We start from the raw sequence: 15437 nt of genomic DNA on the forward strand, positions 1-15437 counted from the left end.
CCCAGCTGGGTTGGGAGGCTCTGGGGAAGACTTGGGGAAGGTATTCGTTCTGACACAAGGCCGAGGAGGCCTCCGCCGATGGACTGAGAAAAGACTCAGGTATACGGGGTTGGGGCCAAGACCCGCCCAAGCCCCACCACACTGAGAGGGCCTGAACAGCATCCCAGTCGTGAAGACAGAGCTGCAGAGAAGAGGCAGGCGGCTGGCTTCCACCCCAGACTGAGCAAGGCCACACCACAACAGTGGAACAAGCAGGGGTTGCTGGGAGTTCCCTGGTGGCAACCAGAGACGGGAGGAAGGGAGAAGTTAGGGGATGCGCTCCCAGAGCAGGAGCGGTGCGACTGTGGTCACAGGGGAAGCCAACTGTGGCCACCTGTGCCATGCATCTGGCAGAAAGACAGCTGGTGCCCAGGTGAGAAGGTGCTCTGGGAAGAGATAAGCCCAGAGACCCTCCATCCCAGAGACCCAGATGGACTGACTGAGAGACACTGCCCGGTCACTGTGATAACCTTAGTGGTTAAATCTCAGTAACGTTGAGTGAAAAGGAAGGAGGAAGAATTAAAATGGCAGTTTAGACTACGCACCTGATACACGTTTGAGTTTTACTCCCTACTGCCTGTGTGACCCCAGGCCAGGCCCTGAGCCTCTCTGAAACTTAATTTTATCTCATGAGCAACAGAGTCTTAAAATGACACCCACTCTGTCTGCCTCGATGTGCACGAGTAAGGCTCTGCGCGAGACTTGAGCTGGAATGCTCAGAGCCCTCACTGGCCTCTGCCGGGCCAGAACCTGGCAAGACCTCCCAGGTGTACTAATGGACACGGTGTGGACCCCTGTGCTACAGGCATGTTCCGTTAGGCTGCAAGTGCTCTGAGGAGAGTGGATGAATGGCCCGTCCGTGCGGACACACACAGTGTCTGGCAGAGTGCCTTGGGGATCTACACCCGGCTTCACTCTGTGCTTGGTCACATTTTTATGAACTCGCTACCATGCAGCTTGCCTGTTCCCAGCCACCCCCTCCTTTAGCCACTGGTTTGGTTGGCTCAGGCCTCCAACACCAAGCTACTGCCATCTTGTCCTGTACTACAGCTCTTGGACCCTGGGCACAGCAGAGATGGGCCTTCCTGGAAAGACTGAGGCTTGAACTCCAGCATTAGGGTTACCGGCTGGTGTTCCTTAACCTCCTCACATGCCAGTTCCCTAACCTCGGGAGGAGTGCTGGCCCCTGTGCTGGGGTGCCAGTGCGGGGGGCATTTAAAGCATGCAGCACAGGACTGAGCACCTAGAAGTGTCCGGTGAGGAGCCTGAGTTCCCCATTCATTGTTACCACTTTTAATCTGCCGCCCCCTCCACTGGACACAGACGTTGGGGCCGGGTTCGCTGCAGGTCCCCTCCCCACTGCACTTACTGCACAGCACGTCAGCCCCCGCTGAGCTCCCCTAAGCAGATTTGCCATGCCGAATTCTAACTTAGGGTGCAGACAAGTCACTTGGCTGGGATGAAACGGGAAATCGGTTCTGTCACCAGCCCAGGTAATCTGGTAACACCTGCCCAACAAACACAGCAAGCATTTCTCCAACATTTACTGTGTGCCAGCTTCAGGGTGCAGAGCCTGTGTCTACCAATTCCAGCAGCTGTTGCCTGTCCTGTGCCCGTAGGACAGCCCACTGGGTCAGCCTCGGAGCAGCCTTGAAGGCAGGCACGAGACAGTCCTCAAGTTACTGATCAGGGCCCTGAAGTTTCAAGGACCAAATCGTGTGCCCATGGCCACAAGGGGGGAAAACCTTGGGAATCTGACACCTCGGCCAACATGTTGGTGACAAGCAGCAGGCCAGGGCCAGGAGACTGAAGATGAACCCCTCTCAGTCACTCATGGAGTCTGCACAGGAGGGTCCAGGAGAAAACCCACCAAGAGGCTCACATCCTACAGGGCAGACACTGAGATCTGCACCCGTGGCGGTCAGTTCCAGCATTGGGCTAGGTTGAGGGACAGGCCATCTGGGCAGAGTGAGGGCAGGTGCAAAACAGCAAATTCTGGTACACCTGGTAAGAGGGAAATGGAGACAGATGCCTCCCAGATGAAGCAGGAGAGACCTGGGGCCGGTCCACAGGGTCCCAAGGCAATGAAGAGCCCTGTGGGTCAACCAGAGGGACGGAGGGTGATGTCTACTCTGCAGAAAGCCCCCATTGGCCAGACCTGAGCAGTGGGCTGGCCTGATATCTTACCAGAAGACGGGTAAGGCAGCTGTGTGACCTTGGGCAAGTCATTTTACCTCTTTACCTGTTTCCTCATCTGTAATACAGAGGTATTAATAATATGACCTCAACAGGGTTACTGAAGTCTTAAATGAGCCAGTGTGCAGGAAACAGTGGTGTAGTAAGTGCTAAGTAAGCATTACTTGGGTGGTGAACAGATCATGGGTGTGGTGGGGCACACATAGGCAGACGGACGGACAAGTGGACGGGTCTGTAGGCGAACGGATGCACAGGTGGGCAGGGGAGGGTGCCTAGATGCGGAGAGCAGTGGGTGAGGCTTGAGATGACCCGGTCTAGAGAGACGGCTAAGTGGGGATGTGACAGCAGCGCGGGGCATGATGAGGTCCCAAGGAGACAGGTGCAGAAGGCAAAGAAACTAAGGACACAGCTCTTCGAAGGACCCATGCTTAGTGGGGTGTGTTTTGGGGCAGGGGGGCATGAAAGACTGAACAGCCTGAAAACGGAGGGAAGAACCGAGAAACGTCCTAAAGCCCTGGGAAGGTGAGTGTCATGGAGGGAACAGAAAGACCAAATGCCGCTGAGGTTGGAGGGACTGGCCATGTGTTCACTGGAAGAATACCCTGGAAACCACTGGTGCCCGCTAGTGGGAGCGATTTCAGTTTTAGGTAGGGACAGAGCTAATCTGCGCCAGGCTGAGAAGCAGGTTGGGGACAGGGGACAGCACGCATAGGTGGCTTCTGGAGAAAACTGGCTGTGAAGGAGAAAAGAGATACAAGGCAATACCTAGGGCGAGGGGCAGGCAGGTTCAAAGGCAAGTCTAGGGTTAGAAACCTGACATATGTTCACGCTACAGAGGAAGCAACCAGGGTAGAAGACCCAGGGACAGGGATGCTGCTGTCAACGGAAGGCACAGGAAGGTGCCGCCACAGGACAAGAGGAGCAGAAGGGGTGTGCACACAGGACGGGGACGGTGGGTGGGGGCACACAGCGTGGGGAGAGGTGGATGGAGTAAGGAAGCCTCAAGGGTCTCTTTTGGCACAGTACATCTGAACACACCCCACGTGTGCCCACAAACAAGGAGATTCCTAGGCTGTGACTTGGGAGAGGCAGTTCTCAGAGGGAAACTGGAAACCCCAGTAGAAGGATTAGGGGAGACAGTGTCCTCCAGCCCCACATCCACCCCAGCCCCAGCCCCTTCCTTCCAGCCCCGTGCAGCCCCCAGCCCAGCCGTACCTACAGACTTGGTCCGTGGAATCCCCTTCCGCAGGGAGCCGGGCAGCTTTTCTGGGCCTGGGAGGCCCTGGCGCTCAAACAAAGACTGTGGGAGTTGGGGGGTTACACGGAGGCACGGGGGCTCCCAGTTATCCAGCCCCAGCCATCCTCCTCAGCCTGAGGTCAAACATCCCATGCACTAATTCCAGTGGGGCCAGCGCGGACGGGGCTTGACCTAAGACTCGGACCCAGGTCCTAAGGTCTCCAGGGAGCAGGGCACAGCCAGTGGGGCCCTGGGCATAGAGTATGGATAAGGTTGATGTGGATGAGGCTGGAGGAGTCGCCCAGAAGATGCCAAGTGAGAGCAGTGGCGGGGGGCACACTGCGTTGTACCCTTCACAAGGCCGGGGTGCTCTAGGTGGTCCTGGGTGTGACTATGCAGGGGATGCTGACCCACAGCCAGGGCAGTGAGCACCCAGCCTTGTGTTAACCTGTGGCCGTTCTAGGGGCTCAGATTTCCCCACGTGTGGGCAGAGAACCCTTCACCCCCACCCCGGAGAGGAGGGTTCAAATGATGGGCTTCCACCCCAGAAGCACACACACACCAGCTGGGGGACAGGGAGCTCTGACCCCCATGCCCCCCAGTTGCTGGGGTGACTTACACTGATCTCGGCGGGGGTGATCCTCCGACTTGTGGGCCGCTGTTTGACGGTGGCGGCTCTGGAGTCGGCATCTGCGATGTCTGGCCTCAGCGCAGGCTCCGCGGCGGCTGCCAGGATCTCATCCAGTTTCTCTGCACAGCCAAGGGAGGCACTGTCTCAGCAACCCGGACCCTAACTGGCTCCTTCCCTGTGCAGCCCCACTGCTGAGTCCTCCCCAAAAGACTGGTCCACGCGGGGCCACTCAGGGAGCCCCTGGACCCCGCCCACCCCATGTCCCTTCCTCTAGACCTGAGACCGGGGAGACCGGGAGCCAAGCAACATGCATCCCATCTGAGTCCCGTGACGGCTCTGTCCTCAGCAGCTGGGCCGGGTCACCCCTCCAGTCCCCCTCCAGGAGAAGCCTGACTGACTACTGGGGAGAGGACCCGGGGGGGGACCGCACTCTTCAGAGCCTGGGGGTGTCCTGAATTCGTTTCTCTTCGCCCTCTCCCTTTTCTCCTCAGCACCTGGCGGTCCTCGTCTGTCGGGGCCACTGCACCAAGAAACAAGCTGTTCATGGGCTGCAGACCCAGGACAAACCCTGGTCTACACCCGGCGCCCACAGAAGATACAAGTAAGTCAAGAACAACTGAACAGGGGAGCCTTCTGAAAACAGAGCTGTCGGCCCCAGACTAGGGACCTAAAGTAAAATGGCCCTAATGCAGATGAGGGGACCGGAGACCCTTGCCCCCCGCCGCCCCGTCTCCCCCCAAGAGCAGCCCCGCCCTGGGGGAGAGACAGGAGGAAGGCGCTGGGAGGGACAGTGCTGAAGGGGCTCCCAGCAGCCGCGGAGGAAGATGAGGAGGCTGACAGAGAACAAGGCCCAGGAAGAGAGAGAGGCACCAGGAGGCCTCAGGCCGCGTTCAAACCCATCCCAAAGAAAGGCTGTGTTTGCTTATTTTTATTAAAGCTATTTCATGTTTTTACAAATGGTGTTTTTCCTTATCACCATGACTTGGAAACTGTGTTAGATACGTGTGTCTGAGAACGAGCAACCTGGATGCCTGGGGCGGGCACTCAGGCCAGCATGTGGGGTGCAGGAGGGGTAGGGGCCGGCTCCTGCCCACAGCAGCCCCACCACACCCCCATCATCACTCAAGCTCTGAATCCCCAAGGCCTTAGAGGTTCTGGCATGGCTAGAGGACTGCGCGTCTGGTCACACTCAGCCTCGCACAGAATGCCCCCATCAGAGGACACAGTCAGCCCCAACACCTCCTACTCAGCGGTCACCATGGGGAAAGAAGTCAGCTCCTCCCAGCTGGCTGGCCCCCAACCCAGACCAGACCCACACAGCGTACCCACTCTGTCCTGACTTAACCTCTCTGTGCCTCAGTTTCCTTATCTGATAAAGCAAGCGTGAAAATGGCCGCTGCTTCAGTGTCTGCTCTAAGAACTGGCATGGACGTGAGAAGTGTTACACCTCCACCTGGCTCGGGGTGAGCCCTGAAGACATGCTGCCCGCATCTCCCCAGAGAGCCTGTGGGCTCCCAGAATGTGCTGCGTGTCCAGCCTGGGCCCTGAGTAAATACAGGAGCTCAACAAAGGGGACAGCTCACCAGCAGAACCCTAACCCACCTACAGATCTAGCTCACAGGTCCTGTGCATGCCTCCCATCACCACCGAGAGGGCTCGAAAGAGGTCATCTTCTTTGTTTTCATAAGGAAGCAAGGAATTTCCCTTTGGAAGCTGAACCCACCATCACCACCCTTGGTTCAGTCCTCGGTGACTTCCGGTTAGGAGAGCTTCCCATGCCCCTTCTCTCATTCCTCCAAAACATACAGAGAAGATGCTGGTGCAGTCCTCATTCATTCTACCCAAGAAGAAACGGAAGCTCTGAGAGAGAACGTGCTCCAGGTCACAGATCAAGTGAGAGATCAGACTTCACCGTGGTATCCAGAAACCGCAGACATAAAGACACAAACGGAGAAGAAACATTTCCACAGGGCATGAGTTCACCTGAGCCGTGCTTTCTAGAGGCTGCATCTCTAGGTCCGGAAGGACGCAATCCCAGAAACCAAAGCAATGCGTACATGACGTTGGCAAAGCAAATGTTGTTGGAAAAGGTCGGGGGGCGGGGCGAGCGGGTGCTGAGGCCAGTCAAGAATTATTTCCAAAAGAGAAAAGAAGCAAGAATTCTGCAAACTACAAACTGGTGAGGTTGACAACAACATCCACCATTATTAGAAAATACAGTCTTCAATAAAGTATTTTAGATACTTAAAATGAAGGGGCGCCGGGGTGGCTCAGTGGTTAATCGTCTGCCTTCAGCTCAGGTCATGATCCCAGGATTCTGGGATCGAGCCCCACATCAGGTTCCCTGCTCAGAGGGAAGCCTGCTTCTCCCTCTCCTGCTCCCCTAGCTTGCATTCCCTCTCTCGCTGTGTGTGTGTCTCTCTCTCTGTCAAATAAATAAATAAAATTTTAAAATCTTTAAAAAAAAAAAAAAAAGAAAGAAAGAAAGAAAATGAAGCCCATGAAGAACCAGGTCTGAGGGAAATGCACCCTCCCCTTGGCCGCACATACACTGGCTCTCAAGATTCCATCCACAGTGGGGACACAGCTCAGAACCCAAGCAGGAAGGAGGGCCCCAGGGGCGATGACCTGCCCGTCACTTCCCCTCCAACTGGAAGAAGTATGCAGCCCACAGCCCAGCACCCTGAGAGCCCTGCTATTGAGCTAAGGGACAGAGCCAAAATATTCCAGAAATAGCTTGTATGTCTGCCTCATAGGGTGAAAAAAAGCGTTCCTCAAGGATACGTAGTTTCAACACCTGGAAAGACACTGGGGAAAGCACCCAACCTGGGACTGGGGCAAGGAGCAATGGGAGAGCCCCAAGGGCAAGACTGTAGGCCATGGTGGAGAGTCGGGGCCCAGACAGACGGGGCCAGCATGGCCCCGGCACAGGGAAGGCCCTGTGGATCCCAGAGTGAGGGGAGGGTGGGCCCCAGGCACACAGACCAAAGTGTGGGTACACCTGCCTGGGGCCACAAAGCCACCACAGGTGTCCATCTGGCGCTGACTCCTGTTTAGCCAAAAATGAGTCCCCTGTCCACTTAAGAGACTGAGGAGGCTTGCAGAGGCCAGGCCCTGAGATCTCGCCAGAGGCTGGACCTCAGGCTCTGACCGCACAGGGAGGCTGCATTCCTCACAGCAAGGCTGGACACACAGAACATACCGGAAGGAGCCTCAAAGGGTACAGGTGAGGCCTGAAGGGAGCAGCAGGGGGACATAGGGGCCAGAGGAGCTCCGATCTCTCTCCCCAGTGCTGCTCCGAAGGGCGATCATCAGCACTGGGCTTGACCCCACAACAGTTCAGCACAGAAAAGGGAACCACACACCAGGCGCAAGAAGCCCCCAGAAAACGGGCAGAAAGGAGCACCGTGGGCCAGAGCTGAGCACCTAGTCAGTGCTGCTGACCCCACTGGCCCACTCCTCACGCTCCCTAGGGAGACCCACCGCTGAGCACTCAGAACCCTTCTCCCAGCTAGCTCCGGGACACCGCACTATGGCCTCCCCTGGGAGGCCCTCCCAGCCCCGCCTCACCAGGCTGCCTCAGTGGCCTTCACACCCTACCCTGCCCCAACTCACCTGAGACCCCAAAGCCCACGGCTCTGCCTGCCAGGACACCCCCACACAGCCACACCCCTGGGAACTCCCCATCCATCCTTCCCCAGCTCCCTCTTCCAGGGAGAAGGCTCCAGGAAGAAGGCCAACAGGAAGGTACAGCCCAGGTTTCTAGACCACACTGACTTGAAATGGAACCTCCTCACACATCAGCACCTCCCTAGACAGGGATCAGGTAAAGCTGGGGCCTGGGGACGGAGCAGAAGACTCACCCCCTTTCCTTCTCCGAATGGAGGCTTGCAATCAGAAACAGAGCAAAGGGGGTAAGAGGCAGGCTTCATCCCTCAGCATCCGGGCCCCCTTCCCACTCCCATGTCCCCGTCTTCCCCACTTCCCACCCTCCCCCAACAACCAGGACCCCCCAGACCTTCTACAACCCCTGGCCTACACCTCCCTATCAGCCCCAGAGTGGCGGATGTGCCCAAATGCCAAGGCGGTACATGGCCTGAAACTCACGGTGGAAACCATCCAAGCTGGCATGTGTACTTGCGCGCATGCGAACCCAGGCACATGCACACACACACACACACAACACACACACACACACACACACATGCATAAAGGTGCTCATGCACACATAAACATGCTCACGGATCTGGACATGTCCACACAATCAACTGTTTGTTCAGAAAAAAGACACAACCGCCCCACCACCACCAAAAACAAGCTCAGAGGCTGCTAAGAGCTGCAGTGCTCAGTCTTGAGTGCCCCATGCATGGTGTTTCCACCAGACCATGGCCCATCAGGGCCACACACGGGCATGTCACCTGCCCTGATGTTCTCATCACAAAAGAAAAAGGGACCCAAAAGTTCCAGACTTCTCATGGGAAAGCGGATCAACGGGAGGGACTCAGACCCTCCCAGGCCCTCCCCAGCCTGCATCTCCACTGATCTCTGCAGCCCCAGCACATTTCTGGCTCAAGCAGACGAACACGTGGTCGCAAGGAACCCCCATGCTGGAGGGCACTGGGTGTGTCCCACGCTTCCCCCTCTTCCCACCACCTGCCTCAGGAGGAGGGCTCCTCTCCCAACCTATTCCTCTCAGCCCTTCCGCCAGCCACCTCAGGGCCTCATCACCTCTGCTCACAGGATCCCCCACCAGGGCGCTCCTCACTGCCTCTCCCTCCTGCAGGACCTGGCTTCTCCCCAACACCCACGAGCAGCGAGCAACTGTCTGGGCGTGAGTCCCCACCCGTGCCACCTGCCTTTTCTGCGGCCTCACACTTGCCTTTCTTCCCACGTGTTCAGGTCATCTTCTCAAGAGACCACAGCACCCTAACGGGCTCTACCACTTCTCAGCACCACGGCCAAGATCCAGCGCATTCATGCTGTCGATAAACCCACAGGTCCAGTTTCTATCTGAGGAAAGTGCAACACCAGACCTGGGACGACCCTCAGATACCTGAGGAAACCCTGATGCCGGCCTGGCCCCCTCAACCCTAGAGAAGGTCAGCCACAGTCTGAATTCCCGGGACAGCTCCTCTGGAGGCAGCAGGGCTTCTCCTTCTCCGAATGGAGCTACACGGAGAGTCTGGGTCCAGCTTCAACAAGAGCAATGACCCCTCCTCACCCAGCGGTGTGGATGGAGCCTCTGTGCGAAGCTGTCCCTTTGTCCTCCCTCACACTCCGCCGTTCAGGTACGAACTGCTGGAAACCACGCTGCGCTGAGGCAGCAGCAGTGAGCCCCTCGAGAAGATGAGAGTGTACAGCACAGCCCTGCCGCCCAGCAGCAGGACAAGGCAGACCAGTGCACAGAGACCAGAGGCTCTCCTGCCACTGCTTTCTTCAGACAGAAGCATCCCAGGAAGCAGAAGGCAATTTGCTTCCACAGGGCTCAGTCCCCTGGCCCCTGGATGCCCACACCCCTCTTCATGCAGAACTAAGAGGATCCCTTCTGAACGTGTAGCTGAACATGGCTATGTGCCAGCCTCTGGAAGAAATGCCTTCCTGGGACCCACCCACCAGAGCCTTGGTCTGGTGTCTAGCCAGACCCAGCTGCCTACTGGTACTGGTTTATCCATCAGTCTGGGCCCTCAACCAGTGAGACTGGTCAGCTCCCCGTGATAAGTTTTGGACACTTGTGACCCTGGGGCCAGAAGTTTCCTGGTTTCTCTGCCTCAGTCTTCAATAAGCAGATTTAGCTGAGTACAGAATTCTAGGGGGAAAAGCATTTTGGTTCAAGACTTTTAAGTTATTTTTCCATTGTCTTCTGGCATCTACTGCTGCTGCTGACGACAACTCTGGTGTTGTTCCTTTCTAAGTCATCCGGCTGCTTTGGTAGTTAAGATCTGTCTCTGTCTATGATGTCGTGGAGCTTTAGTGTGACAGGTCTAGACGCGGACTCGTCTTTATTTCCTCGTTTGGAACTTGCGCTTCTTCAAAATGGAACTGCATGTCCTTGTTCCATTTCAGAAAATTCTCAGCCTTTACTCTTCAAATATTGCCTCTTTCCAATCAGTTCGTTCTTTTCCTCTGGAACCCTCATCATACCAGATTTTCTCACTTGTCCTCCATCATCTCTCATATTCTCTTTGATAGTTCACCTCTCCCTGTCTTTCTGTGTGCATTTGGGGTAATTTCCTCAGAATTATCTTCTAATTCGCTGTTTCTCTCTTCAGCTAAATCTAGTGTACTGCTTATCCCACTCATGGATTTTTTTAATCTCAGTGACTATACATTTTCTTTCAGTAACAGCTCTTTAGGGATCCTTTTAAAACCTGCTTATTCCTTTTTTTTTTTTTTTTTTTTTTTTGGAGGAGTAGGGAATACGGTCCTTTATGGGCTGTCACAAAGAGCTACCCTTTATGAATTCTGTTACTTCTTTAAACTTCATATTTAAACACTTCATTTTGTGTCTTACTTATTATTCTTCTGTAATATCCAGTTCTTTTGATGCTAATGCCAGCCCCTGGACTTGGTTCTAATTTTCCCACTTCTCATGGGTCCACAGCCCCATCTCTCAGCTTTGTGGAAGCACAAGAGCCCCAAGCTCTGCCCTTGGGGTCTACATACTGTCCCCAGCCCTCTTGGACTATGGAAGTATGAGCGGCTTCCTCTCACTTTCTTCACGGATTCCTCTATTTCTTGAGACCCGGGAAATTCCTCCTCCTTTGTTTTGAGTTGGCTATCTATTTTTGACTTTTACTTTATTCAAAGTATTTATGGGGAAGCAAAGTATGACCACATCAGCCTGGTCTATCTTGGTGACTGTCCTCCTCCTACAATGCAGACAAGAGTACCTGCGTGGAAGGAGGGTGGCTCAACGTGTGGCCAGGACGAGGTCAAGGATCACTCTATTAGTAAGGTCAGCAATAATGTGGGGGGGCAGGTAAGTGTTCTTTCTATGGCTGGGGAAGAACAAAGCCTGAAGCCAGGGTTGAGGGTCAGTCTAGAACCAGGACCAGGGCCTTTCCTGCGGCCAGGATGAGGTCAGAAGCCAGCCTAGGACCAGAGTTGGCATTCTTTCCACAGCTAGAGTCCTAGTCAAGTCTGGGACTAGAACTGGGTTCAAATTACAGGAAGACAGAGCAATCCTGCATATCAGGACATGCCTACGATGGGGCTATTAAGGGTCACATGGAATGAGACAGGCCCACAATGAGGCTATTGGGGGTCATTCTGGGATCATGCTCGATCAAAGCCCTGACACACTCTTCTTCGCCTCCTGTAGCTCACGAGGGCCTACCCCACCCTCACACTGGTGATGTTCGCATGGCCCTGTCAGGTCAGCGGTTCACTGTAACCCCTGCTTAACTCACAAGTGAACAGGGACTAAGCAGGCAGCAAGAAGCAAAAGGCCACACAGCCGGTGCCAGCAGAGCCCAGAGGGAGCCCAGGTCCCCTCACTCCTGCTCTTCCCACCCCTAGAGGAAGTGAAGCGGTCGAGCCCGGCCGGAGGCAGCAGGAGTACATGCACACAGACCCACTGGAAGGCCAGGTCCTGCTCCCTGACCATCTGTCCCAGTCAGCTCCCCGTCAGCCTCCAGCCCTCGTGCCAGCCACGTGGCATCCCCCTGCCCAGCGCTTCAGCACCCACCCCCTTCCCTCTGACCGTCCCAAGTGTGTCGGTCTGTCCTTCCTCCCCTCTGTCCCTGCCCAGCTCTGGCCCCAGCTCACACTGTCTGGCTTCCCACTGGGGCTGTCTGCCCGCTGTCCTCCCCCGCTGCTCACCCAGTTCCTCGAGCTCGGCCGTCATGGACTTGGAGCGCAGGGTCAGCGTGGTGCTGGGGGCCCTCTTGGGGGGCGGTGGGGCTGCAAAGAAGAGGGAGGCCTTGGCCCTCCTGTCCAGCGGCAGGCAGCGCGGGGTGGCCAGGTGCAGGTGCCACTTGCGCTCCACCGCCTGGATCTCCTCGTACTCCCGGGACGACGAGTCGCACTGTGCCAGGATCTTGTTCAGGCTGCGGCTGGATGCAAACTTCTTCATGGCGCTGGGAGCTTAGGGGGTGCTGAGGGCCCGGCGGGGGCCAGGGGAGCTGGGGCCTCGGGAGCCAGGTGGTCAAGCGCCCCAGCAGGGGTCACGGCGCCGGCCAGCTCCTGCCTGGATGCCCACCCTGGAGGCTCCGAGGGCCAAGCCAGGGGGCACGGGAGCCATGAGGTGGGGGCTGGGAGGGGTCTCCCGGCAGGCTGGGCTCCTGCAGCTCCAGGGCTCCCCCCAGGCCCTGGAGGCCACTGCCCCTCGGGGGACCAGGCTGTGGTCAGCCGAACCGGGACCTGGGCTGGGCTCGCCCAAGCTGGCAAAGCCTCCTGGGCCCAGGCTGTGCCGCGACGTCGCGGGGAGAAGACGCTTTTCCTCTTCCCGCAGGTGCCGCCTCCCCCTTCCCTCCGACAATAAGCGGCAGCAGCGTCAACCTCACAGTTGCTATGGCAACCCCAGCCTCCAGGCAGCTGCTGGCAGAGTCGGGAAGGAGGGTTCTTCCACGCCAGGGGCTGGGGGGACGCCGGGAAGGAGGGGGTGGGGATCTGAGGGGGGGCGACCTGGGGTCAGGGGTCAGAGGCTGGGGGGCCAGGGTTGGCAGTCTGACATCGGGGGCTGGGAAGGCACCCCGGGCCCTGAACTGAACGTTGGACACTTCACCTACGTTTAGGCATCTGACGTCAACAGTCTGGGGTCAGGGGGTGGAGAGAGGAACCGGGGCCTGGGGTCAAAGGTCTCAGGTCTGAAGCCCGGCCCCTCACCTCTGCGCCGAGCCCCGTCTTCTTCCGGCTTCCTCGTCACAGACACAACCTTCATGACGAGGCGGTTCCCGCCCTGGCGGATCAGGGCCACCACCTGCTTGTGCCCGACCTTCACCACGTTCACCCCGTTCACCTGGGACAGACAGGCGGGTGGGGGGCGTTCCCCGTGGGTCCTCCCGGGGACTCGAGGTCAGCGCCCCGCCTGGCCCCACAGGTAAGGCCCAGCCTCACCTCGATGAGGAAGTCTCCAGTGCGCAGCCCGGCCCTCCAGGCCACACCCTCCACATCCACCGACTCGAGGTACTGGAGCGCAGGGAAGGCCGGCGTGGGCGTGAACTCCTCGATGGGGGTCTCCGCTGCGGGGGGAGGCAGTTAGGAAGGTGCCTCACCGGCATGGTCCCGGCAGAAGCAGCTGGCACGTGGCAGCCTCCCACAAGGGGTCCAACACGCTGAGCCAAAGACGACTGAGGCAGGGTGCCCAGGGGCTGCCCAGGGTGGAGACCCGCCCTCCGCCCCACCAGAGAGGACTCCGGGTCCAACAGACACGCTCCAGCAGAGATCTCGGAAATCAACAGGGCGAAGAGGAGAGGCTACTGCCTCGGACTGGGACGTTCCAAACCAAGGACAGTCAGAGCAGGGGAGCAAGACAGGGTGGGGCCAGAAGGAGAGAGGGTCAGGGGCAAGACAGGGGCATAGGGGCCAAAGGAGCAGGGAGAGAGAAAGTGGGGGAGGCAGGGGCAAAGGATGGGGCAGGGGTGAGGGAGAGCAGCGAAGCTGTGGGGCAGGGGGGAGGCAGGAAGAGCAGCGAGGAGGAACAGAGATAAGAAACACCTCGAGCAGGGTGCCACCCCTGCCGGCCTGACACCCCGGCCCCACACGCTGGCTCGCAGAGCCGCCCACCCCCCATTACCTTTCGCTCCCCGGAGCACAAAACCAAAGCCCTCGTGGTCCCGTTTCTGAAGGACGGCCACCTTGTCGTCAATGACATAGTCACTGGAGGAGGAAAGGGTGGCGGTGAGGAGAGCCCCGCCGGAGAGCACAGCCAGCGAGCGGACCCCAGATGTGCCCCAGACAGGACCCGACAGGCACAGCCCACCCTGGGAAGGTGTCCCCGCACAGACGCAGGGAGGCAGAAGGCAGAGGTGGGCTGGGGATCACCTCCCCTCCTCTGCCCTCTTCGCCCCCAGGCCTCCGCGACCAGCTTTCGTCCTCCCTCGGTGTTGGACGTCCTACCCGCATGCAGGCCTGCCCCTGCCCACCCGCCCCGCCCCCTCCGCCTGTACCTGTGCGAAGTGAGACTGTCATAGGAGCCCACTGTGTAGTGACGGAAAAGGCGCTTGGTCCGGTCCTCCCGGGTTTCTGAGGGAAGTGTCAGCAGATGGAGAGCCACGTCCTCCAGCTGACCTGTACTGCCCCTCAGCCGTGTGGGTCACCAGCCTCTGCCCGCACACACACCTCCCCCGTGGAAGTGGGGGGCCCCAGGGCCCTAAGGTGAGAAGGCTGAGGGGACCATGTTGGAAACCCTGGCCTTGGGGGGTCAGGGTCCATAAAGGGGAGAAGCTTCAGCTCATCTCTCTCCTGAGGGGTTGCACACAGCAAACAGGGCAAGGCCAGGGCCACCTTCAGAAAAAGCTGGGGAGCCCCAAGGCTGAGAGCAAAGAAGGCGTGTCCCTGTGTAGGCATATGTGTGTGACCTGGAGTCACATGTAAGTGCTGTGTTCCTACAGGCGTGTTGCGCTGTAGGCGATCCACACTGGCAGGAGGGGTCACCAGGTCCTCACTGAAAGCCTCACAAGAGCCCCCAGACGCTCAGCTTCCCAGGGTCCCTTCCTCCAGAGCCTACCTCTGAGTGGGCAGGAGGTCCCTGGGGGACTGGGGCCCTTTCCTGATGTCACTGCACCCCACAGAGTCTTGTCGCCACCTGTACTGTCGACCCCAAAGTCCATCACAGCCGTCACAGGGCTGGCCAGCTGTCCCCCTGCTGCCCCACCATGGCCTTACCGATCTCCTGCATGCCGGCAGGTTCCAGCCCACACCTGCAGCCACTCCGCTGCTCCGGGCTTTCTTGTCCAGCTTCCTGGAAGTAAGACCCTCCTGCACCTCACCCCCACTCCTGCCCCCACAGCTTCCAGCTCTCCAGGACCCCCAAGGACCCCAAGACAGCTCTGCTACACCTCACATCTCAGCCACAGCTCCTCTGTCATGCCCTATCGTCCAGCATTTCTCAAGATTCATTCATTCATTCAACAAGTATTTAGGGAGCACCTACTGTATACCAAGCACTATTCGTCTTGGACTCTGAGGAAATAGCACAGAGCAGGACAAAGGCCCCACGCCCCGGAGTTTACCATCTACTTGAAGAAAGAGAACAGAAAGGCGGGAAACGGTATGTGTGTGACAGGTCAGATGATGGCCAATGTTAGGAGAGAAGCAAGCAGGACAGGGCACAGAGAAAGTTCGCGGTCCCAGGGTGGTCACATGAAGGCTCATCAGGAAGGGACAGTTGAG

General features: G+C 57.8%; 1 protein-coding gene across 2 annotated transcripts in view; it reads right to left on the minus strand.

Moving 5' to 3' along the window:
* SHANK3 (SH3 and multiple ankyrin repeat domains 3) overlaps positions 1-15437 on the minus strand; it is a 51431-nt gene that overhangs the window by 13333 nt on the left and 22661 nt on the right. The window contains exons 14-21 of one of the 2 annotated variants that reach the window (XM_045087535.1): positions 14213-14288; positions 13840-13922; positions 13161-13285; positions 12930-13062; positions 11925-12005; positions 7967-7990; positions 4092-4222; positions 3451-3535 (exon numbers count right to left, since the gene is read on the minus strand). In XM_045087535.1, coding sequence (XP_044943470.1) covers positions 3451-3535; positions 4092-4222; positions 7967-7990; positions 11925-12005; positions 12930-13062; positions 13161-13285; positions 13840-13922; positions 14213-14288 — 738 coding nt within the window. The remainder of the gene's footprint in view (positions 1-3450; positions 3536-4091; positions 4223-7966; positions 7991-11924; positions 12006-12929; positions 13063-13160; positions 13286-13839; positions 13923-14212; positions 14289-15437) is intronic. The other variant, XM_045087536.1, reaches the window with a different exon arrangement.

The sequence above is a fragment of the Mustela putorius genome, unplaced genomic scaffold (genome assembly GCF_011764305.1).
Source record: "Mustela putorius furo isolate JIRA1106 unplaced genomic scaffold, ASM1176430v1.1 tig00001419_pilon_pilon_pilon, whole genome shotgun sequence".
NCBI classification, from domain to species: Eukaryota; Metazoa; Chordata; class Mammalia; order Carnivora; family Mustelidae; genus Mustela; species Mustela putorius.